Source organism: Rhincodon typus, chromosome 36 (genome assembly GCF_021869965.1).
Source record: "Rhincodon typus isolate 14 chromosome 36, sRhiTyp1.1, whole genome shotgun sequence".
NCBI lineage: Eukaryota > Metazoa > Chordata > Chondrichthyes > Orectolobiformes > Rhincodontidae > Rhincodon > Rhincodon typus.
The window spans coordinates 18,218,334-18,243,950 of record NC_063367.1 but is presented as its reverse complement, the minus strand read 5'-3'; the positions used below and the strand labels follow the sequence as shown (position 1 = coordinate 18,243,950).

The 25,617-nt window shown below is 43.1% G+C and overlaps 1 protein-coding gene across 2 annotated transcripts in view; it reads right to left on the bottom strand.

The window, feature by feature from the left end:
- pstpip1a (proline-serine-threonine phosphatase interacting protein 1a) overlaps positions 1 to 25,617 on the bottom strand; it is a 107,692-nt gene that overhangs the window by 31,310 nt on the left and 50,765 nt on the right. For both annotated transcript variants that reach the window (XM_048617280.1, XM_048617281.1), the window contains exons 4-8: positions 11,998 to 12,032; positions 10,035 to 10,141; positions 7,385 to 7,447; positions 5,544 to 5,642; positions 1,546 to 1,591 (exon numbers count right to left, since the gene is read on the bottom strand). In XM_048617280.1, the coding sequence (XP_048473237.1) occupies positions 1,546 to 1,591; positions 5,544 to 5,642; positions 7,385 to 7,447; positions 10,035 to 10,141; positions 11,998 to 12,032 (350 nt within the window). The remainder of the gene's footprint in view (positions 1 to 1,545; positions 1,592 to 5,543; positions 5,643 to 7,384; positions 7,448 to 10,034; positions 10,142 to 11,997; positions 12,033 to 25,617) is intronic.

Genomic DNA, 25,617 nt, shown 5'->3' with positions numbered 1-25,617 from the left:
GCCGACAGACATGATAATAGGCTGCTTTCCAGTTTGTGGCTTGATGAAAAATATTGCACTGAACGTTTCTCCAAGAGGGAATGCTATTAATTGCAAAACCTAACCATACCCCCAACCTTCGCACCCCACCCCCTCCTAAATATGTTCAGCATGCAAGCTGCTGTGTTGCCATTGATTTTACTTTCAAACTATTGGCGTGTCATGGGGCAGAATTTATTTTCTCGATAAAGCTATCACCTTCCCCTGCACCCCTAACTCCGCAGCTGACGGGCTGTTTAAGAACAAGGGACACCACTTGTCTTTAAGATTCATGTCCACAGCTGCTTGTGACCAATGGTCACATGATAGGAAGATATCAAGACCACAAGTCAGTGTAGCAGTTTATTTCCTATCATTGTTGGGGAGGAGGGTTAAAAAACCTTGCAAACAGAAAGGTCACTGTGCATTTTATTCATTCTCTCATAGGACCTTGGTGGTGCTGGCTAGGCCAGCATTTATTGCCTCTCCCTATGGGAAGGTGGTGGTGAGCTGCCTTCTTAAACTGTTGCAATCCCTATGTTGACACACAATGCACAGTGGCTCAGTGGTTAGCACTGCTGCCTCACAGCACCAGGGAGCTGGGTTCAGTTCCATCCTCAGGCGACTGCCTGTGTGGAGTTTGCACATTCTCCCCATGTCTGCATAGGTTTCTTCCCACAGACCAAAGATGTGCAGGCTAGGTGGACTGGCCATGCTAAATTGGCCACAGTATCCAGAGATGTGCAGACTAGGTGCATTAGCCATGGCAAATGCAAGGTTACAGAGATTGGGCCTGAATGGGATACTCCTCCGAGGGATGGTGTGGACTAAATAGCCTGCTCCCGCACTGTAGGGATTCTCAGGGAGTGAATTTTATGATTTTGACCCAGCAACACTGAAGGAACAGCAATGTATTTCCAAACCAGGGTGATGAATGGTTTGGAGGGGGTGGTGTTCGCATGTATCTATCGCCCTTGTCCTTTTATATAGAAGTGGTTATGGGTTTGGAAAGAACTGTCTAAAAATCTAGGGCACAAAATAACCAAAATTCCACTGCAGTCCAGCTGCAGACTGGATTCAAAAACACTCTGTTTAATTGTAAAACAAAAAGTCCCTTTCTCGTGCCAGTTGTACTAGGGAGCATGGACTCAATTTCAAAGACCCCTTCTGCATTTTCAATATAACCATCCACATTATGAAGTTTTAAGGAAATGATTGTTAGAAGCTGGAATCTGTAAATAGAAAAGTAATGAATTAATGATTGGGAGCACCAAGGTGAGAGAACTGGTCCAGAGAGAATGGCCCACATTTAGTCAAAGATTTTGGGTACAGGAACTAAGTTTTTTTCTTATCATTGGAGGGAGATGGATGGGCATGAGGCTTGAAGGAGCTTCTGTGAACACAGCATTGGGGGTAGTTGAGGAAAAAAAGTCAATTTTCAGCCTAGCAGTCACTATCTGAGGTATAAAAAATACACTGTTAAGATCCTCGTCAAGACTTGCAGAATAGGAACTAGATGGTACATACCTGCTTCATTCACTGCATCTCGAGATTGCTTGGCTTTATTCTGACTCTGTGAAACAGATGCACAGATTGTTTAATTAGAATGAGATGGTAGCATAGAGGTAATGTCACTGGAATAATAATCCAGAGATACAGGATAATCCTTTGGGGACATGGATTCACAATCCCACCACATCAGCTGGTAGTGTTTCCATTTAATTCAATAAGCAGGCATTGACCACTAGTAACAGTGACCATTAAACTCATCTGGTTCACAAATGCCCTTTAAGGAAAGAAATCTGCCATCCTTCCCTGGTCTGGCCTACACGTGAATTTGGAGTCAGTGCAGTGTGGTTGACTCTTACCTGACCTCTGAAATCACCCAGCAAGCCAGTCTATCGAGGGCATTTAGAGATGGGCAATAAATTCTGGCCTTGCCAGTGACACCTACATCACATAAGAGGAAATTGCTGTCAGAGCATCTTAATAAATGCAATATCAACCAGGGAGCTAAACCCTCCCGATGTGCCCCATACTTATTCAGACATTCAAGACAGGAGCACATAGTTGCCCCAGGTTCCTCATGCCCTTATATAACATCCATCCCAGCAGCATTTCCTGTCGGATTCAGTTGAAGAAGATCAGGAACAAAGGAATTTTATCCAGTAATTGTCAATGCCCACAGGCTCCAACAACTCAAGAAGCTCAACACCAACTGGGACAAAGCAGCCTGCTTTATTGGCATCACCTCCACAAGCATCCACTCCCTCCACCACCAACACTCAGCAGCACTGTGTGCTCTCTACAAGATGCACTGCAGAAATTCCTAAAGATCCTCAGACAACACCTTCAAAATCCACAACCACTACCATCTAGAAGGATAAGGGCAGCAGATACGTAGGAATACCAACATCTGCAAGTTCCCCTCCAAGCCACTCACCAAACTGACTTGGAATTATGTCACTGTTCCTTCACTGTGGCTGGGCCACAGTCCTGGAACTCCTTCCCTAACAGCATTGTGGGTCTACCTACAGCACATGGACTGCAGTGTTTCAAGAAGGCAGCTCACTACCACCGTCTCAAGGGCAAATAGGGTAGGCACTAAATGCTGGACCAGCCAGTAATGTCAAAGTCACATCAAGTGAATTTAAAAAAAATACTCCTTCCTCAAATTGATGCATGGGAAGGACAGGGTGGGAGAGGGGTTGTAGAACCTTGTGTTTTCTCACTCTGGGGGGCTCGTGCTCAAACAGAGCATGCAGGTATCGAATGCAGAAGACCACAACAATCAGCTGTGTGTGTCACACCAGATTTGACATGCACAGCTCCAGTTTTAACATTTTCGTATCTTTGTGTGGGCTCTGATCAGTAGTGCTCAGGGATCACACATTTAAAAATAAAATTTCCAGGTGGCCTCAAAAGCTCGCACAACAGAGTCCAGCTACAATGCAAGTCTGCGCAAAAACAAACCATCGCAACTAAATGGAGACACTCCAAGCCCTGGAGTACAATGCTTGGATGTGGTTACATCTGGGGGTTATGCATAAACAGCTCTGCCACACACAGTCTGGAGTTTTCAGCTGGTGGTAAAGAACAGAGTGGCTACACCAGATAAACCCTGGATTCCTTTAAAATTCAGCTAAACAGGTTCTTCCATAATCCACTCATTCTCTGCCCTGCCAGTTTCATCTGCTACAAAATACTTGTTCAGACTTTTCTAAATATTGCATTATCTTATACAGTATTTTGGACAGTGGGGGGGAGGTGAGAGAGAGAGAAACACACACATGCACAGCAGTGTGGGGGGTTAAAGATGGACAGAACGAGACACACAGGGTGGACGAGGAGAGGGAGAGAGACAGAAAATGTGACACAGATGCAGCAGGGATGAGGGGGTGGAAAAGGGGAGGTGGAGGAGGAGACAGAGAGAGAGAGAGACATACACAGAGTACAGGCAGGGAGAGAGATGGAAGGAGATAAGAGAGAGTGAGAGAAAGAAAAAGACAAAAAGAAATTGGGACTTGAACAGAGAGAAACTGAGGAGGGACAGAGAGAAAAAGGACCACATTCACAAACACGGAGTGGGGCAAGAAAGAGAGAAAGGTGGGAGAATGAGTGGAAGAAAGAAAAAAACAGCCAGAGAGAGATAGAGTTGCACAGAGAGAGATGGGGGTTAGGGGAAACGGACAAAAAGAGATAAATGTCTCTGAATGCAAGACCTCTCTTGTACCAGAGTTGCAATAAGACAATTTATACATTTGTCGTGATTGTAACAAGGTCAGCTAGGTGGACCTCAGAGAATATGAGTTCCCTCACTGGGGCTGTCAATCTGGTCTAATCAGGGAGCCCTGGCTGACAGATTTAAACAGGAGTGTCAGAGGATCTGTTCACTCTGAGAGCTGACTCTGAGGGAGCTGGATCAGTGTCAAGGACTCTCCACATGTAAATAAAGGGTGACTTGGTGACAGGATACCGGCCTCTGTGGAGTTATTTCACATTTCAATGTCACTGTCCAAGATGCATATTTTAGAAAGGTGTCAATTGAAAAGAGACCCTAATTCAGATAGATGTCGGCCAATTGTGGTATTGCATTCCAAAGGCCAGCAATTGAGATGAATGATCCCTGAACACTGCTAAGGATGCAGGAGCAGGGATGTGTGATCTGAGGCTGTGAGGCTGTTCTCAAAAGGTTTATATTCTGCATAGCCACCCGAGTGAGTGACAGGAGTATTGTTAGGGTTCAACACAGTATCAACACCTTCAGCAGAATATAGTGAGTGTCCAAATTGTGCTGTGCCTTCAATGAGGCTTAATTATATTTCCCACCTGCTCTTGATCTCCTGTGTCCAACAGAAAAAGACCAGCAAATATGAACAATAGTGAAAGGATAAAGCCTAAGAGACATCACAGTTACCCGAAAGAGAGGAAGAGAACATACATTCCCAAAATTGAATCAGAGATAGTAGGAACTGCAGATGCTGGAGAATCCAAGACAACAAGGTGCAGGGCTGGATGAACACAGCAGGCCAAGCAGCATCATAGGAGCAGAGAGGCTGACGTTTCGGGCCTAGACCCTTCATCAGAAAAGGGGGAGGGGAAGGGGGTTCCGAAATAAATAGGGAGAGAGTGGGAGGCGGATAGAAGAGGGATAGAGGAGAGGATAGGTGGAGAGGAAACAAAACAGGTCGAAGAGGCAGGGATGGAGCCAGTAAAGGTGAGTGTAGGTAGGGAGTTAGGAAGGGGATAGGTCAGTCCAGGGAGGACGGACAGGTCAAGGGGGCGGGATGAGGTTGGTTTTGGGATGCGGTAGGGGGAGGGGAGATTTTGAAACTTGTGAAATCCACATTGATACCATTGGGCTACAGGGTTCCCAAGCGGAATATGAGTTGCTGTTCCTGCAACCTTCGGGTGGCATCGTTGTGGCACTGCAGGAGGCCCAGGATGGACATGTCGTCTGAGGAAAATCTCCCCTCCCCCTACTGCATCCCAAAACCAGTCCAGCTCGTCCCTGCCTCCCTAACCTGTTCTTCCTCCCACCTCAAGCCGCACCTCCATCTCCTACCGACCAACCTCATCCCGCCCCCTTGACCTGTCCGTCCTCCCTGGACTGACCTATCCCCTTCCTAACTCCCTACCTACACTCACCTTTACTGGCTCCATCCCCGCCTCTTCGACCTGTTTGTTTCCTCTCCACCTATCCTCTCCTCTATCCCTCTTCTATCCGCCTCCCACTCTCTCCCTATTTATTTCAAAACCCCCTTCCCCTCCCCCTTTTCTGATGAAGGTTCTAGGCCCGAAACCTCATACATTCCGAAAAGTTCATACACAGAATCAAACTAATGACCAGAGATCAAAGCAAAAAAATATAGAACTGGCAGGCAAGGAATCAAGGATAAAATTACACAATAAAGAGGGTGAGATTTTTGGAGAAACAAATTCTAGTGGCAATAAAAAAGAAAAATTATTAAAAGGGAAACTGAAAGAGGAAAACAATAACCTTATTCTCTGCAGTGAACGTTTACCTTGTCAACTTGCTTCTGGTTTCCCGTGGACTGAACACGCTCAGCACTCTGCTCGGCCTCATCTGCCTCTTTACATTTCTGTTCATAGCATTTCTTTGACTGGAAAGTTATGAAAGACAGATTAAGGGACGTGCCCAGCAGGACACCTGGTTTAAATTGACTACCTCCACCCCCACGCCATGCCCCACACACCCACAAACACAAAACTATCCCACCCCCCCGCTCCCCACACACATCCCATGCACTCACAAACACAGGCAAAACCATACACCGCTCCCCCCCACCACACACACACACACACACACACACACACACCTCCTCACGCACAAACAAAACCACCACTCTCTCTCACAAACACACACAGAGACACACTGACACATACCCTGTAAACTCACACATAGACATGCTCCCACAACACACAGAACCACCCCTCCCCACACACACTCACACAGCTCAGCAAGTGGTGAGCTGCATCAGTTAGAAGTATCCAGTTTTATTGGAGTTCAGATACTGTTGCTGACTGTAGCTCCCTCATATTAGAGGAAGGAGAGGGAACGGAAGCAGGCTCCCATTCCTGCTCACCATCTACCCAATCCCCACCACTGTATGTGACGTAGGATAGGGAGGATCAAACTCAAATGTGATGTTCCTGTGGCCAAATAGCTTGCTGACACCTATGTTGAGGTTGCAGTTAAACGGCTGCTTATACACACTGTAAAAGATGACTATTTAAGAGATAGCTACTCTCTTCTCAAATTAAAAAAATAAATTGTCAAGGAACGAGATTCATTCACTTCTTTAAAAATAATCTTACAGAACAAGATGAGGCCATTCCACCCATTGTATCTGCTCTTTTAAAGAACTAGAACATAAGAACTGAAAGACATGGGAGCGGTAGGGGACCATTTAGCACCTCAAGCCTGCTCCATCATTTAATCATGGCCATTCATCTGAATTAACTTGACTTTGCCTTGATTCCTCGAACAGCCAACAATGTATTCATATCAGAAACAGAAATTGCTGGAGAAATTCAGCAGGACTGGCCAGCATCTGTGGGAAGGAAGCGGAGTTAACCGAATTCTGATGAAGAGTCACTGGACTCGAAACGTTAACTCTACTTTCTTCCCACAACGCTGTCAGACCTGCTGAGTTTCTCCAGTAATTTCTGTTTTTGTTCCAGATCTCCAGCTTCTGAAGTTCTTTGGCTTATCTTAATCTATCCCTATCGACCTACAATATATTCAATGATGGGGTGTCCATAATCTTCTGCGGTAGAGAATTTCAAAAGTTCGCAAACCACCGAATGAAGGAATTTCTTCAAATCTCAGTCCTAAACAATCAACCCCAAACCTCGAGACTGTGGCCGTGGGTTTTCGATTCCTCAGCCAGTGAAAATAATCTCTGAGTGTCTAACCTTTTAAATTCCTTTAGAATCCTGAATGTTTCAATCAGCTGACCTCTCATTCTTCTAAACCCCAGTGAATATTGACTCACTTACTCAATCTCTCCTTGCAGGAGAGTCCCTCACCTCAGGGACCAGTCTGATGAAGTCTCACCACACTGCTTCCAAGGCAACCATACCCTTCCTTAAAAGCTATACAATTAGATCCACTCTCGTAATCTATGCCCATTGCTCTGTAATATTCTCCCCTTCAAGTTTTCATCCAATTCCTTTTTAAAAGATACTTAGTTATTAATTAAGTTGTTTTCTTAAAATAGCATGTATTTTTTTAAACAAACAAATGCTATAAATGGAAATTCTTTGAGTTTTTGTCCTTTATCCAAAAATAGTCCACTTGAAGGAGTCCATTTTGTCAACTGCTCTGCGATGTTTTGCTTACATCAAGTGTCTTCTTGTACAAAGCCACTTTGCTCTTCTGAACACGATCCATAGCATTTTCATACTGTGGGTAAATGTGGCAAGGTTAGTACAGTTTGTGAAAACGAACAAGAATTGATCACTTTGCCAGGCTGCTGATCTCAAATAGAATCAATGCCTCAACCTACAACCAGGACAGATTATTAGAAAGCCATAGTGTTTGGAATCATGGCCAGGTGGATCTCATTGCCTGAGGTTCTAGATTAGGATTGTTAACCCAGGACAATCAGGGAGCCCTAGCTGACAGATATAAACAGGAGTTAGGGGCCCTCTTGTGGCACAGTGGTGGTGTCCCTACCACTGAAGTGGCAGGCCTGGGTTCAAGTCCTACCTGATCCAGAGGTAATAACATCTCTGAATAGGTTGACTAGAAAAATAGGTTCAATTAAAAATAAACTGAGTTTGAATTGTTTGCATAAATAGTACTATAGAGTGTGACTAACAAACTAAATTCTTATAAACAGGGGATTCAGAAGGTCTCCTCAGTCTAGGGACTGATTCTGAGTTGGCTGGTTGTTGGCCATATATACTGCACATTTAAATAAAGGGTGACTTGGTGATGGGATACTGGCCTCTGTGCAGTTATTTCAAAAGCCTCCATCAATATGAACTTTCCCCCTCTCAGTAACACATTCCTTCACCATTTAAACAATTGTGAACCCCTCAGCACTGGAGACATGAGAGCAACAACCATCATGGAACTGCAAAACCCAAATGGAATTTCAGAATCAAATCTATTGATAGCAAGAGCGGAATCTGTTATTTTTCTCATTCATTCGTGAGATGCGGATGTCACTGGCTGGTCCAGCATTTATTGCCTGTCCCCAGTTTCCCTTGAGAAGGTGGTGGTGAACTGCTTTCTTGAACTGCTGCAGACCTTGGGGTGTAGGGACACCCACACAGTGTTGTTAGGGGGGGAGTTCCAGGATTTGGACACAGTGATATTGACAGAACAATAATGTATTCCCAAATCATGGTAGTGATTAGCTTGGAGGGGGCGGTGTCCCCATGTATCTGCTGCCCTTAACCTTCTAGATGGAAGTGGTCCCATTTCAAAGACTACCAAAATGAGTTCTAATAATTTTCCAATTGGAAACTGTTTATTTTTCCTTGCTAAATAATCATCTTGTTCATTCTTAGTAAAAATCCCACTCAACCCCAAGAATCAGGCTAATGGACGTTTGATTCCAGAGAGAGTGTTGGGGAAGGACATTTATTTATTCTTGTGATGTGCGTGCCTCTGGCCAGACCAGCATTTATTGCCCATCCCTAAATCACCCAGAGATCAGGTCAGAATGAACCCCGTCACTGTGAGTCTGAATCACAATGTAGGCCAGACCAGGTAAGAATATAGAACATTGAACTCTACAGCACAGGAACGGGCCCTTTGGCCCATGATATTGTGCCAAACATGATGCCAAATTAAATTAATCCCTTCTGCCTGCCCTTGGTCCATAACTCTCTATTTCTTGCATATTCACGCGCTTATCTAAAAGTCCCTTAAACACCCCTATCTTATCTGCCTTCACTACCACCTCCTACCACTCTTTATAAAAAAAAACTTGCCCCTCACGTTTTCTTTGAACTTTTCCCCTCTCACCTTAAATTTTTGCAGTAGGGAAAGCAGAATTCCTTTCCTAAAGGACGTTTTTAACCAGAGGATTTTATTTTACCCCACCCCCAACAATCAATTCAACTGAATTCAACTACCAATAAGATTCAAACCCAGGTCCCCAGCACATTACCTGGGTCTAACAGTAATATCATCACCTTCATTCTACTATACTGTCTGTCAGAACAGACCTGGATGAGGGAACGAGAGAGCACTTGGTATTCACTCAGTCATTTCTGCTCTGAAAATATGTTAATGTCTGTGTCTATCGAAAGCAGATAAGGTTCAGCTCTCCTGAATGGATCATTAAACCCCACTATCTCAGACTATTTTTGGGATAAGTACCAGGAAATTATTAAAACCGACCGAACTGAATCCTGACAAGAGATCACAAGCTTGTGTTTTCAAATAAAACTGCAGGCCTATAACCTGGTATCGTGTGACTTTTAACTTTGTCCATCCTGGACCAACACCGCCACCTCCACATCACGGCCTTTAGAAAAGGCAGTTTTTAAATCAAATGAAAATATGGGAATAAAACCATGACAATTGACAAAACAGAATTCAGGCAGCCAAAAACTTGAACAGATCCCTCAACACTCCTAAACAGACCTGGCTTTCAATACAAACTAGAGTTCAGGTCATGAAAGATTAAGTTTCATTTTATGCAAAACACCTGTGGTTTTATATGTGCTACTTTCTAGCAAGAACAGAAACACATTGTACAGGTCAGTTTCTTTGTCTCTGGACTGCTTTGATGACAAACAGACACTTCAAACAGCATTTTCAAATGTTTCTTTTGCAAGGACTGTGCAGATTTTAAACAAAAAATCTTGCAATGCTCCTGCAGAAACAAGTGGGACTTTTTCAAATTCCTAACAAAGCCACTGTCTGTCAATATTAAATAGCTCTGACTCAACACAAGCACGGTGTAATCCATACCGTTCTCAAAAGTAGAAGCGTCCTGTCATTTCTGTTATCACACAATCATTATTCTTACCTTCTTTCTTGTCTCCTTCTGCCTCTCCCTGAAATCTTCCAGGCGTTTTGCCTCGTCCTTTAATGTGACTGCCAGCTGAATGTGGAGATTTCCCATGTTTTCCAATTCTGAAACAATCAAACAGGCATTCTGTCCAAGCTGCCCATGCAAACTGAAGAATTGGTAGATTGTCTTGCTCCTCAAATCTACTCCTAATGGACAGAGGTTTTCCCTGATATCACCATGTGGGGGATTGGAGAGGGGAGATGTTTGAATTTAGTGCTAAAGTGTCCATCTGAGCCGCACAGAATGTAAGCACCCACAACTGAGCCATGTTGTGGTCTGACATTGTCAGTACAGTGTGGAGCTGGAGGAGCACAGCAGGCTGGCAGCATCAGAGGAGCAGGAGAGTTGACGTTTCGGGTCGGCACCCTTCATCAGGTCTGTGGTCTGACGTTGACCAGTTGGTCACATAAATGGTCACACTGCCCTCTTGCTTAGCCCTCACTGCTGCCCAGTGAACTCTGCTGAGAAAAATACATGTAAAAGAAAAGCAGCTCACAGCAAAATGGGAGCCTTCTTGCCACAGTTGATCTGCAACTAATCCAGCTAGAATAACTCAATGCACTGCTTTATTAAAAGAAAAGTAGTATTTGGGATAGATTGGAAAACAAAATCCCAGCCTCTCCTGGTTTCAATGGGGAATCAGACAATGTCCTGAAGCAGTATGTACATACCTGGTTCTAGCACAAAGCCTGGCAGCTTAAAATGGAGGCCATTCAGACCACTAAGTCCACGCTGGAGGGCTGACCTGGTTCAATTGTGGACAACTTTCTTGACACCAAGGAGATTGAAAATTAGGAGTTAAACTGAAAATGAGGAGCAGGAAGGTAATGGGTGATATTAAACAAAAGTGGGAAAACCCAATTTTCAGTCAGGGATTTGCAAGCAAAATTCAGGGGCAAGAGTGGAGAACTGTCTCTTTTACAAAGTTGGATTCCGAGTGGTGAAGGCCCATTAAAACCTATAACAGGGATTCAGAATTAGTTGTATTTTCAGAATTAATTTCATTTTTGGGAGGAAAATGGATTGGCAAAGGAGCGTTTGAGACAAAGGAAAAGAGAGATGAATCTTTTAGATGTAATAACTTTGCACCGTTCCTAAAACGTTTATTCTTGTTTTAGTCTCAAAGTTCTGATGACACCCATAATCCACCCAAGCTGAACTCATGATTTATGTCATGTAAAGATATGAAGGCCAACATTAGCATCTCTAGCTGAGACAAGCTAAATAAGTAAAAATCCCTGAGACCTTCTGGTTTGCAAGGATTAACAGTGCATTCAGTGGTGCCCTTGGCTTACTCAATAGTTCTGGGTCAGAAGGTTGTCCATTCAGATATCCACACCAGGGCTTGAGTCAATAAGATTCCATTGGTGAACACAGTACGCCATTCAGCTCCTCAAGCCTGCTCCATGACTCAACTAGATCATGTCTGATCTTCTTCCTCAATGTAATTCTCTCACACTATTCCCATCTCTTGATACATTTAATATCTAGAAACCTATTGACCTGTTTTGGACATGCTCAAACATTGAGCTTCCACAGTCCTCTGGGGAGGGAAGTCCAAAAATATTTACCACCCTCTGAGTGAAGAAATTCCCCCTCATCTCAGTCCTAAACAGCCAACACGTTATTCTGAGACTGTGTCCCCTGGTTCTGGATCTCCCATCCCAGGGGCAATATTCCGTCCCATATCTAGCCTGTAAGAATTTTGCGCGTTTCAATGAGATCAGCAGTGCAGTTTCATGTCTGCGATCAGGATACAAATTCCTGCAGCTCACAGTAACTGGGTGTGAGATTCAAGTGATAAAAATAACCATTCTTAGATCAAGATGATATTTACATCTAATACCATTAGAAGAATCCCATTAAGGTAAAAGTAACGTATGTGACATTAAAACAGGTTCAAATCTGTACTACTTACGTTGCTTTAGACTGTCAAAGGCTATTCGTAGAGTACTGGAAAAGAAACCAAAGGAGACATCATCAATAAAGTTACATGTCTTAAAAACCCAGCTCTTTTGCCAAGCTTCTAAATAATATCTCCTTATGCAGGTCAGTGTCAAATTCTGTCCAAATTGCTCTTGTGAAGCACCCTGGAATACTTAATTGTATTAAAAGCACTCAGGAGTACAATGTATTTTTTAAAGCTTAGTACATTTTTCAATGAAGTTTCACAATCAAATATTTTCTACCTTTCCCCTAATGACGGAACGATTCTCCTTACAGTAAATCTCTCACAGTTGCGCACAGAAGTTTGAGCATTGGCTATGCAGTGTGTTTAAAGTGACTTTGTGATTGGTAAGTCTCTTGACTCTGGATTTTGTACTTATTTGTTGAAGGGAATGTGGGTGTTGCTGGCTGGGCCAGCATTTATTGCTCGTTCTCAATTGCCATGGAGAAGGTGACGGTGAAAGAACCGTCTTCCTGAACCGCTGCAGGTTGACCTACAGTGCTGTTAGGAAGGGACTGCTAGGATTTTGACCCATCAGCACTGAAGGAGCAGTGATATGGTTCCAATCCAGGATGGTGTAGAACTCTGACAGCGGTTTGGTGGTGGTGTTCCTATGTTTCTACCCCCTTTGCTCTTCTAGATTGGTTGCACATTTAGGGGTTTTAAGTCTACGCCAGACAGAAATGCATCATCGTGTCTCACACTCAGGTGAGTACAGAGGTCCTGCATGGTTATAAAGTATTATCCTTTAGAAGAGAGGTGTACCTGCGCCCAATGAAGATGGGGGTGATGTTGAGGATGTGTGGGATCAAATGGGCAGAGATCATTTTTCATCTGAACTCATCTGGCGTTAGCTGTGGGAGACAGCTGACATTCCCAGCTCTCCACTTCACTGACAGTAATAAGGTTCTATACTTAAACCTGTTTCAGCAGCGCATACACATTAGCGGGTGACCCAGAGACCAGGGCAGCATAATGGCTCATCAGTTAGCACTGCAGCCTCACAGCACCAGGGACCCAGGTTCAATTCCAGGTGACTGTCTGTGTGGAGTTTGCACATTCTCCCTGTGTCTGTATGGGTTTCCTCCCACAGTCCAAAAATGTGCAGGTTAGATTGGATTGGCCATGCTAAATTGCCCATAATGTCTGCGGATATGCAAGCTAGGTGGATTAGCCATGGGGACTGCAGGGTTACAGGGAGATGGTAAGGGGGTGGGCATGGCTGGGAAGGTCCTTGGAGGGTTAATGGGCCAAATGGCCTACTTCCACACTGTAGGGATTCTATGACCACAACTTTGAACTAACCTGCTACAATTACATTCTTTTAATCAACATTTCCATTCATAGAAACCAGAAATTCATAGAATTTACAGCACTGACAAAGACCATTCAGCCCAACTGGTCCATGCCCAGCATTCAAGCTCCACTCCTGTCTCCTCCCAACTTTTCTAATCTAATTATCAGCATAACCCTCTATTCTCTTTTCCCTCATTTATCTATTCTCCTCTTAAATGCTTCTAAACTATTTGTTAAACCACTCCCTGCCATAGTGAGCTCCAAATTCTTGCTGTTCCTTGAATGAGAAGGATGATTGGTATAGGGAAAAAAAATCAACTTTTGTGCAGTGAAGGCTGGTTAACATTGTTCAGTTAGATGCAAGTCATGTTGGAGCCATAGAGTTTTACAGCACAGAAAGAGGCCCATTCAGTCCATCATGTCTGTGCTGGTCTTCAAACATCCATCTATTCTAATCCTATTTACCAGCATGGACTCCTTGCCTTGTGGCTTTTCCATTTCTAGCACTCATCTGAATTTGTCTTAAAAGTCTTGATGGTTCTTGCATCCACCAGCCTTTCAGGCAGAGTTCCAGACACCTACAACCCACTAGGTGAATACAATTTTCTTCCAATCCTTCCTAATTCTCCTGTTCCTGTGTCCCTTACTTGGAAGAGATTCTATCTATCCTGCCTATGATCCTCAGAACAATGTACACCTCAATCAGATCGCACCCAAGCCTTCTCTGCTTTTTTTAAATATACATTTGTGGGACATGGGCATCTCTGGCTGGGGCAGCATTTATTGTCTGTCCCTAGTTGCCCTTGAGAAGGTGGTGGTAAGCTGCCTTCTTGAACTGCTGCAGTTCAGGGAGGCAATGGTCTAGTGGTATTATCGCTACACTATTAATCCAGAGACCCAGGTAAAATTCTGGAGACCTGGGTTCGAATCCCACAATGGCAGATGGTGGAATTTGAATTCAATAAAATATCTGGAATTAAGAATCTAATGATGACCATGAATCAAACCCATCTGGTTCACTAATGTCCTTTAGGGAAGGAAACTGCCTACATGTGACTCCAGACCCACAGCAATGTGGTTGACTCTCAACTGCCCACTGGACAATTAGGGATGGGCAATAAATGCTGCCTAGCCATCGACGCCCCCATACCATTAATGAATAAAGGGGAAAAAAAAACCTGCTGTGGGTTGACTCACAATGCCATTACGGTCATTAGTGCTCCAAAGAAAACCACCCCAGCAAATCCAGTTTCTCTTCAGAGATGAATCTCTCCAGCCCAGGCAACATCCTGGTGAATCATTTCTACACCCTCTCTAGTGCAATTACGCCCTTCCTACAGTGTGGTGACCAGAACTGTACATAGTACTCCAGTCTAACTGGTTGCTGGGAAATCATTCAAAAGGCTGGTGTGTACTATGCAACTGCGGAGTTCTTGCAACACAGTGGGTAGTGTCCCTGCCTCTGAGCTAGAAGCTCCAGGTTTGCATCCCACACCAGGACTTGATGGTCAAGAAAGGTATGTTCACAATACAGCGAAACAGGATAATGCAGAATTCCATCTGTTGATAACAGGCTAGTGCCTATTTCAGTAAACAATTAGCTCTCGAAACAATGTTACCATCTAATTACATCTGAAGGGATGCCCAAGACCCAATGGAACAAGGGAACAGGCAATGGATATATTGATTTAAGGTTAATGGGCGTGAATTGTTGTATACATTTTGGGATTTCGTAAACAGTGAACAGTGACTTACAGAGTGTGCTTAACAGATGTAAAGTGCTCACTAAAAAGTGTAGACCTGAATTCAGTTCAAAACTACCTCTGCAGTGTAAAACTAAATGAACATGCTTTGTCAGCTTCACGCAGTACAAGGTGTTAAAAGAGAGAATGAGAAGTGCACTCAATACCAGTATTAGGCACAAAAACAAAAAAACAGTCCTTCAGAAGGGTCACTGGACCCAGAATGTTAACTCTGATCTCTCTCCACCGATGCTGCCAGATCTGCTGAGTTTCTCCAGCAATTTCTGTTTTGTTTCTGATTTCCAGCATCCGCAGTTCTTTCTGTTTTTTGACCAGTATTAGGCCATCGGGTTAATAATACGTGAAACATTAGGAAGGAGTATGTGATAATTGGGTTGTGGAGTTAGCTTTAGTCCTCCCTAGGAGAGTTACTCAGAGAGCTGGAGCTGGGAGACAGTTTCAACTTCATGGATTTCAAAACAAAATATTGTGAATAATGTCATTTTAAAACACATAACCAGATCCTGCAGAGCTCCCTTATTTCTAACTATTGATCCCTATGGGCTTCTTCAAAGCAGGAATTTTTAAATTCCTCCCTGTGGGATAGGGTTCATTTCTGATACTGAAGGAATTTTTCCAAACCTTGGAGACACTTACCCCAAATTCCAAAAGACGGCATCAAGCAACCACAATAAACAGTGGAATAACTAAAAAAAAATTCAATAGCAAGCAAAGGTAAAGTTGCCATAGTCCTGGAGGATCATAGCTTAGAGAGAGATGACTGTTGATGGTTTAACCTGGGGGTCACCATGCCTCAGGCAAAGGGGTGAGCTTGAAAAGGTGGGACCTCCATGATAACCCTAGCCTGTATGGGAGGGAGTGTTAGTTAACTGGATGGCTGATTTGCAACATCGAGCGAAGCCAGCAGAGTGAGTTTAATTTCTGTACTAACTGAGGTTACCACGAAGACCCCATTCTCTCCTCACCTGAGGCGTGGTGACCCTTGGGTTAAACCCCATTGCCTCTCTCTGGTAAAGAGAGTGGGACTATGGTGACTACCTGGCTAGCAACAGGCACAGTGGTGAGTTAACAATCACAGAAAGCCAACTAAAGATGGACAGATGTCTGATATTCTCAGGGATCCACTGCATTCCCAGGGAATCCTCATTTCTGAAACTTGTTTCTCGTTTGTCACATGATCGCTTTGTCCTCTTGATCAATGTCAAATATGGGATGCCTAAATAGCCAAATTCATCTGAAATTGGCAATCTGAAATGCACAGGTTGGAAAAAACTGAGATGGGAAATCCAGAGATGGAAATTGCAGCAACATTTCAGCAGGTAAACCCGTGGGACAGAAGGGCAGGGCTTCATGTGACAAATTAAGATTATATGACCTAGGAGAAGGAGTGGGCAATTCTTGAGCCTGTTCCACCCTTCAGTAAGATCATGGCTGATCTGATTGTGGCCTTGGTTCCACTTTCCTGACTACATCAATTTCCCTGACAAACTTTAAATCCTTCCTCATTAAAAAATCTATCCAACTCAGCCTTTAATATATTCAATGACCCTCTCTCCACTGCTCTCTAGGAGATAAATTCCTCCTTATTTCCATCGAAGGAGAGTTCTTGTCTTTAACTGTGTCCCTTCTAAATTTCCCAGAGATAGGAAACACTGTCTTGACATCGCCACTATCAAGCCCCATCAGAGAATTAAGTGCTTCAATAAGGTAATCTCTCATCGTTCTAAACAATGAAGATCCCACTTTTCCTCATTCTGTTTGTCTCAGAAATCAGCTGAGTGGATTTTGTCTGGGCTGTTTTCATCATTGTATCAGCCAATCCCTGCTTCCTCGCCAAATTAAATAGTTCAGACTGAAAACTGAAATTGCTTTCAGTCCAGCCATGAACATGGGAAAATCGTTAATGGGGTTAAGTAACCCTTCCACTGGGACTCTGTTGAGAGCAGTGTATTGTTGGACTATTATTCCAGAACACCAGAACACCATAAGAAATAGGAACAGAATAGGTCATTCAGCCCCTTAAACCTGTTCCACCATTCAATGTGTTATAAAGTGGAGGTTGGACCCTCTGAGAACCAAAACCAAAACACTCAAAGAGGTGCACCTTGCCCTATAATCTGTAAAATGAGTGTGTGAAGAGGTGTAACCTGTCTTTCAGCGACTTCCAGTGGGTAAATAAAATCAACAAGTAACAATTTATTTATCTAACTCTAACAGTGAACAAATTAACTAAACTATTAACAAAGCAAATAAATCACTTCTAACTCCCAAATATTCCCAAATAAAGCAAGATTCTAATAGTATGCTGTTCTAATAAATAGAAGTCCCACTCATATATATAAAAAAAATTTAGTCTCTTGAAATTTACGGCCAGGTTATGTCTCTTCCAGAATGTTCTGCGCTTTCTCCATCCATTCTTCTGTCAGAAATACCTTCTCCCTCGATTCTTTTGTCAGGAATATTAACTAGTTGTGCCATTGGTACCTTTGGTATTTAGATGGTGCTTCCTCTAAGACCTAGAGGAGGCTGTGAGAGCCTGTGATTCTCTCTTGAGAGCTGAGGGTTGCTGGATCTGGTGGATGGTAGCTAGCTCTGGGGCTGTGTCCAACTGCCCCCTTATTTTTATACCCTTGATGACACACCAATATTTCCTACAATAGGATTGGTCCTATATTGTCAAAACCATCAGATTTAAATTTGATTGGCTTTTGTTATCTAAATGCCTGGTTCAAATGCTTGACAAAATTCAAAAGCCTGTTGATTTAGTAAAAACTGCTGCTTGGCCTGCTAACTGTACAGCTTTTTGATACAAATGTTTCAATTCGGGTGCTATCTATGTACTTGCAAACTTTCAAGCTACTGCCCACAGTAATCCATTGTAAATCTGTAAACACAGAAAAAGCATATAATCTTTTAAAGGGACCACACAAGGCTTTCCCCCCCTAGCATTTTACAAACAGCAAATTCTAACTTTCTGCCTCCCAATCCACAAGAACTCTACCCAACTTCACAACAAGTGCAATCAGGCTGATCTGACGTCTATCACGTCCACTTTCCTGCATTTTCCCCATAACCCTTGATTCACCTCCTGATCAAGAATCTACCTATCAAGAAGTTTAGACTAGTATTCTGGAGACAAGGTGAAACCTCACCAGTTTAGCTGGCATATTTACATTGAATTAACCAGCAAATCTAGAATTAACAGCTAATTATCAGTAATCATGAAGCTACTGGCTTGAAAATGAAACAGATGGGTTTGCAGGATTGTTATAAGGGCTCATGTAGCACACTGGTAGCATCCCTATCTCTACTCCAGAGTTGTGTTATAACATGCCTAAACAGGTTGATTAAAATATCTATAAAACCATCTGGTTCAATAATGCCCTTCAGGGGAGAAAGGGTGACTCCAGACCCACCCCAAACTGGTTGGTTCTTAAATGCCATCTGATATAGGTTTTGGCACCTCAACACCACCTGTTCCAGGGTAATAAATGTCCTTTAGAGAAGGAAATATGCCATCTTTACCTGTCTTACTTACATGTGACTCCATACCCACAGCAATGTGATTGATTCTCAACTGCCCTCTGGGCAATTAGAGATGGGCAATAAATGCTGGACTGGCCAGTGACGCCCTCATCCCGTGAATTACTAAAAAAAAAGTGCTGGCCAACTAGCATCCAACCATGATTTAAATAAATACTAGTCATGATTTCACAACAGAAGTAGAAACATAGAAAATAGGAGCAGGAGTAGGCCATTCAGCCCTTCGAGTCTGCTGTGCAATTCAATATGAACATGGCTGATCATCCAACTTTGTTCCCACTTTCTTCCTTTTTCCTGTGATTCCTTTAGCCCGAGGAACTATATCTACATCTTTCTTGAAAGCCTTCAATGTTTTATCCTCAACAGTTTCCTGTGGCAGAGAATTCCACAGGCTCACCACTGTCTGGTTGAACAAATTTCTTATCATCTCTCTCCTGAAAGACCTATCCCTTATCCTTAGACTGTGACTCCTGCTTCTGGACTCTCCACTTATCAGAAACATCCTTCCTGCATCTACCCTGTCTAATCCTGTTAGAAATTTATAGGTCGCTATGAGATCCCCCCTCGTTCTTTTAAACTACAGTGAATGCATAGAAACATAGAACATAGGTGCAGGAGCAGGCTATTCGGCCCTTTGAGCCTGCTCCAACATTCAATATAATCATGGTTGATCATGCAATCTCAGTATGCCATTCCTGCCTTCTCTCCATACCCCTTGATCTCTTGAGCTACAAGGGCCATGCCCAGCTCCCTCTTGAATATATCTAATGAACTGGCCCCAACAGCTTTCTGTGATAGAGAGTTCCACAGGTTCACAACTCTCTGGGTGAAGAAATTCTTCCTCATCTCAGTCCTGAAAGGCTTACCCCTTATTCGTAGATTGTGACAACTATTTCTGGACTTCCCCAACATCGGGAACATTCTTCCTGCATCTAACCTGTCCAGTTCCATCAAGATTTTAAATATTTCCATTAGATCCTTCCTCATTCTTCTAAATTCCAATGAGTACAAACCAAGTCGATCCAGACTCTCTTACGTCAGTCCTGCTATCCCGGGAATCCATCTGGTGAACCTTCGCTGGACTCCCTCATCATCCCTCAGACTAGGAGACCAAAACTGCACACAATACTCAAGGTGTGGCCTCACCAATGCAGTCCTAACCAACCCAGTTTCTTCTCATACATCAGTCCCACCATCCCAGGAATAAGTCTGGTCGACCTCCTTTGTACTCCCTCAATAGACAGAACATCGTTCCTCAGGTAAAGAGACCAAAACTGCATACAATACTCCAGGTGCTCCAAATACATTCCATTGCCTTAACATTCAGTTTCAATGGAAGGGTCACATCATCCTCACCAGGATTTTTGATCCTGAACATTAGTCTATTCTTTGTGAAGATGCTGTCAGACCTTGAAGTCCTTTCCAATATTTTATGTCCAAGTTTAAAACAAAACACAATTTAACACTGCAAGTGTTTGTCTGTTTCAGAAGCTTTAACTGTAAATGAAGGTGTGTTTTCTGAGAAAGGATTTGCATTTTATTTACATGAACCACAAAGGAAATTGGAAACAAGTCATTTAAATACAGGCTCAACAACAGTGAAATTTCAATCAAGGGAACTTCACAGAAGGAAATGATCCACTGTGTTCGTTTTCTTCACAGTTTACTTTGTTATAAGATGGCAATTCCTCCTGTATAAATAATCTGAAATGTTTTAAAGCAGCTACCAAGCAGCAGTAAATGTGAATGTTAATAAAATTCATAGAGATGGGGGATTGGTCTTTCTGAGGAGTCCATAAGACTATTAAACCATAAGACACAGGAATAGGAGTCAGTATTCGGCCTATTGGATCTGCTCTACCATTCAATGAGATCATGGCTGATCTGATAATCCTCAACTCCATTTTCCTGCTTTTCTCACTCAATTTTCTCATGGAATTGAGGGCCGATTTGCCACAACATTTTCTGAAATTGATCAAAAGGCTCCATTTTCCTGTGGGTGTGATCAGCATCAAAGCACTACAGATGAGCAGGCTGAACACTGACCATCTTATTTTCCCATTTCTCCTCATTGGTATCTGGTATTTTATAGGTTACCATAAGATTGCACCCCCCCTCCCCCCTCCCCACTCCCGCCCCCTTCATTCTTTTAAACTCCAGTGAATATAGGCAAGCACAAAGTTAAGTTCACACTGATCCGGTCTTTTCCCATACATCAGTCCTGCAGGACAGTCCCAGGAATCAATCTTGTAAACTTTCTTTTCATTCCCTCAATAGACAGAACAGAACAGTGAACTGTCTAAAGCAGGTACTCCCTGGAGAATGACGCAAGATCTTGCATTTTCTGGTTCATTTAACAAATTAAGACCCTGGCCAATCAGAGACAACTTGCTAATTCTCTTCTCACACAATATAAAATGTTGATCCCCTTTTCCGTTTACGAGAACACCAATTTTATGATGAGTTCAAGATGAGAGGCTTTGACAAGGTGTGTCTATTTTTAGCAATACTGAGTTCTGTACAACCAAATAACAGCTTCATTTGTTCCAAAACATGTTCTGTTTAACTGTCCTCAATTGTACCTCGCATCAAAGATTAAGCAGCCAGCCTATGTCAAAGATCCATCAATGATACTTTCAAAACAACCATGAGTTGTAGGCAAGCACAAAGTTAAGTTGTCTTCTCATCCTCGTGATATTGCCCTTATGACAAAGCTGAGCTCAATATTTCCCCCAGTGTGTTCAAGACTACACTTTACTACCTTACGTTATAACCGTTCGTGACCTGACCTGGCTCAGTGGTTAGCACGCTGATCTCCTTGTCACAAGACACAAAAACAGAGATCACTGGAAAAGCTCAGCAGGTCTGGCAGCACCTGTGGAGAGAAATCAAAGTTAACGTTTCAGGTCCAACGACCCTTCCTCAGAACTGGGTCCAGTTTTAAGGAAGGATCACTCGACCCAAAATGTTAACTCTGATTTCTCTCCACAGGTGCTGCTAGACTTGCTGAGCTTTTCCAGCAATTTCTGTTTTTGTTTCTGATTTACTGCACCCGCAGTTCTTTTAGTTTTTATCGATGTGACAAGGCTCTGGGTTCAAGTCCTGCTCCAGGACTTGTGTTCATAAATCAAGGTGACAGTCCAATGCAGTCTGAGGCAGTGATACATATGCAACATTAAACCGCAATCTCACTGAACTGTTAGAACGACTGTTAGAAAACCTCACACCTCTATTTTAAAGAAGAGGAGTTTGCATTGATATGGTTAATATTATTCCTTATTTGGCTTCACAAAAACACATTGCTGTTTGTGGAAACTTGCTGTATGCAAATTGGCTGCTCTCTTTGTTTCCTACAATGGTCACCATATCTAATAGGTATGCAAGATGCTACATGAGTGCATGTCTTTCTTGACTTCATTGTTGTTAGGCTATAGCACTGAGGGTGCTGATCAACTACTGTAGGCCAGTGTGTATGTTCTTCTGCCCTATCAGACATCCAAACTGTTACAGCAGGGATCAGAAACAGGAATCTTGCTGATTACTCTGGATTACCAGTCAAGTCACAAACTACTATGTGACTGTGCTAACATAGCCCAACCTGGTAAATCCTTCTGGACACACCTTGACGAAGCCTCTCATCTTGAACTCATCATGATATTGCTGTTCTCGTAAACGGAAAAGGGGATCAACATTTTATTTTGTGTGAGAAGAGAATTGGCAAGTGGTCTCTGATTGGCCAAAGTCTTGCTTTGTTAAATAAACCAGAGAATGGCATGAACATTGCCAAGATCTTGCATCATTCTCCAGAACGTACCTGCTTTCGACAGTTTCCTGGATGGAAAATGACCTCTTCAGCAAGGTATTGAAGGACAGATACTACCTAAGGAAGTGTAAACCTGCTTGAATTAGAGCCTTTTAGATTATTCTTTGATGTGGTGGTTGGGATTGTGTGGAGGGGATTGAAATACACTAGGGAATTGAAAAAATCTTGTGTTTGACAACAGGAGAATCATTTGCCTAGCAGTTGACAGCAGTGCAATTCAGTAGGTTTCCCGAATCAGAATGGAACCAAATTATTCGTCCAAACTTTCCTGTCAAAATATTAGCAATGCTAACTGCACCAGAGCAACTTTCACCCAGGGCAGGTGCATGATTACATATGGAAACCAAACCATAGATTCTCAGTTCTGAGGAAGGGTCACCGGACCTGAAATGTTAACTCTGTTTTCTCCTTCACAGATGCTGCCAGACCTGCTGGGCTTTTCCAGCAATTTCTGTTCTGTTTGCATAGATTCTCACCTTCAGCCTTAGCTTTGCAAGAACACTCCTCCCTGTCTAGTTTCCCCATTCAAATGCACTGCACAGTGTGATATTCATGTTTTTACAGAAGAACAAAGAAAATTACAGCACAGGAACAGGTAAACACCGTACTGCCACAGGAAGTAAAAATTCAAGTACAAGTACATGTTTAATGCTGTAGTATTTCTGGATATTCTCAGTCACTGAAAATGACCTTTTATAGATAAGGAATCTCATTCCTTCAGGTTTTAATTGTTGTCTGAGGTTTTATTTTCAAAATTTAAAAACAATTTTTTTCTTTCTTTTTCTGGCTTGATAAAAATTTTCTTGCACCTCTTATTTATCTTTCATTATCTGATGTTACATTAACAAGTGAGAATGTGAGAGAGAATGGTGAATTTGCATGGTCAGGCAGGAGAGATCACATCCAGAGTGAGACCCAGCCCAAATGAGTATATAGTTCAGGGAATCTGGAGGCAACGTGGGAATTTGGTGAAGAGGGCAAGAGGTATTTTTTTTTTGTGTGTTTTTTTGGCTCGTAGTTTGTAAGATCTTTTAAAAACAGGATAAAATGAAGTCCAGAATCAGGGATCGAGTCCAAAAGAGTGATATCACTCTTCACTACGTTCACTGGTTGCTGCTAGCTCCTAATTTGACAATATTATAGGTTACTTTCAGACTACAGGTAAATAGGGGAAATATTTATGGGCTACAAACTAAAAGACCAGTGTGAAATTTTATAAATCAAATGAAGAACCAAGTAATTAAAATAGAGAAGCCGAGCCAAATGATATGTTGTGACTGCATGATGTGGGAGCTGGTGGTCCCCATTGTAGTTCATAGTGATCACATCTGCAGCAAGTGTTGGTTGCTTGAGGAATTCCAGCTCAGAGTTGATGAGCTGGAGAATGAGCTTCGAATACGGCAACACCTCAGGGAGGGGGCAGAGTTACTGAGGTTCCTTCAGCACCACCTCCTGGATCCCTCTACCTGCCTCACTGGTAGGCACACCTTCTTGTCCCTGACCATCGATCGAGTTACCTGGATGCTTATTTCGGAAGGCAGTCACACCTTTTACATTGAATTTGAGGTAGTTAATCAGTGGTCAGGGATAAGGGGGTGTGCCTACCAGCGAGGCAGGTACAGGGATCCAGGAAGTAGTGCTGAAGGAACCTCAGTTCTGGAGCTTGTCTTAACAGGTTTGAGAATCTTGCTCCCTGTGTGGATGACTGGGGTCTGTAAGGTGAATGAGCAAATTGACCGTAGCACCATCATACAAGGAGCCATTCAAGTGGTGAGAGAAAAGAGAAATATAGTTGTACTTGGGGATAATATAGTCAGGGGAATAAACACTGTTCTCTGTTGCTGTGATTAAGAGTCCAAAGGCTGTGTTGCTTACCTGGTGCCCGGGTTCAGGACCTTTCATTTGGGTTGTAGAGGAACCTGGAGTGGGAGGGGAATGATCTAGTTGTCATGGTCCACATAGATACCAATGATAAATGAAGAAAGAGAAAGGAGGTTCTGCTGAGGGAATGTGAGCAGTTAGGGACTAAATTAAAAAGCAGAACCAAAAAGGTAATAACTTCTGGATTACTACCTGAGCCATGAGCAACTTGGCATAGTGTCAACAGATTAAAGAGGTAAATGTGTGGCTGATAGATTAGTGTAGGAGAAACGGGCTCAAATTCAAGGACCGTGGACACCATTACTGGAGAAGGAGGGAGCTGTTCTGATAGGACAGGCTTCACCTGAACCATGCTGGGAGCAGAGTCCTGGCAAATCACATAACTAGTAACTTACCTCCTGGCTCCTCAAAGCCTGTCCACCATCTACAAGGCACAAGTCAGGAGTATGATGGAATACTCCCCACTTGCCTGGATGGGTGCAGCCCCAACAACACTCAAGAAGCTTGACACCATCCAGGTCAAAGTAGCCCACTTGATTGGCACCACATCCACAAACATCCACTCCCTCCACCACTGACGCTCAGTAGCAGGAGTGTGTACTATCTACAAGATGCACTGCAATAACTCACCAAAGATGCTCAGATAGCACCTTCCAAACCCATGGCCACTTCCATCCAGAAGGACAAGGGCAGCTGACGTATGGGAACACCATCACTTTCAAGTTCCCATCTAAGCCACTCACTATCCTGACTTGGAAATACATCACGTTCCTTCACTGCCACGAGGTCAAAATCCTGGATTCCCTCCCTAACGGCATTGTGGGTCAACCCACAGCAGGTGGACTGCAGTGGTTCAAGAAGGCAGCTCACCACCACCTTCTCAAGGGCAACTAGGGATGGGCAAGAAATGCTGGACCAGCCAGCAATGCCCACATCCCACAAATGAATAGAAAAAGAAACTAGGGCTGTGGATAGGATTTTAAACTAAATAGTGAAAGGATGGATTTAGTTGCATGGGAAAATTATGGAAAAAGTTAAAGGTGGGAGGACTCAGCACAGATTATTAAAGTTTCTAGAACAAGTAATAGGACAAAGAACATGGAAAGGGTCAGGAATCTAACTTCAGGAGCAGCAGATGAGGGGTCAACTATGAAAAGAGGGGGTGGTCAAGTAGGACTGAGGGTGTTGTACTTAAATACATGCAGTACACAAAACAAGGTACATGAGCTTGTAGCATGGATTAAAATTGGCCAGTATGATGTGGCTATCATAGAGATGTGGCTG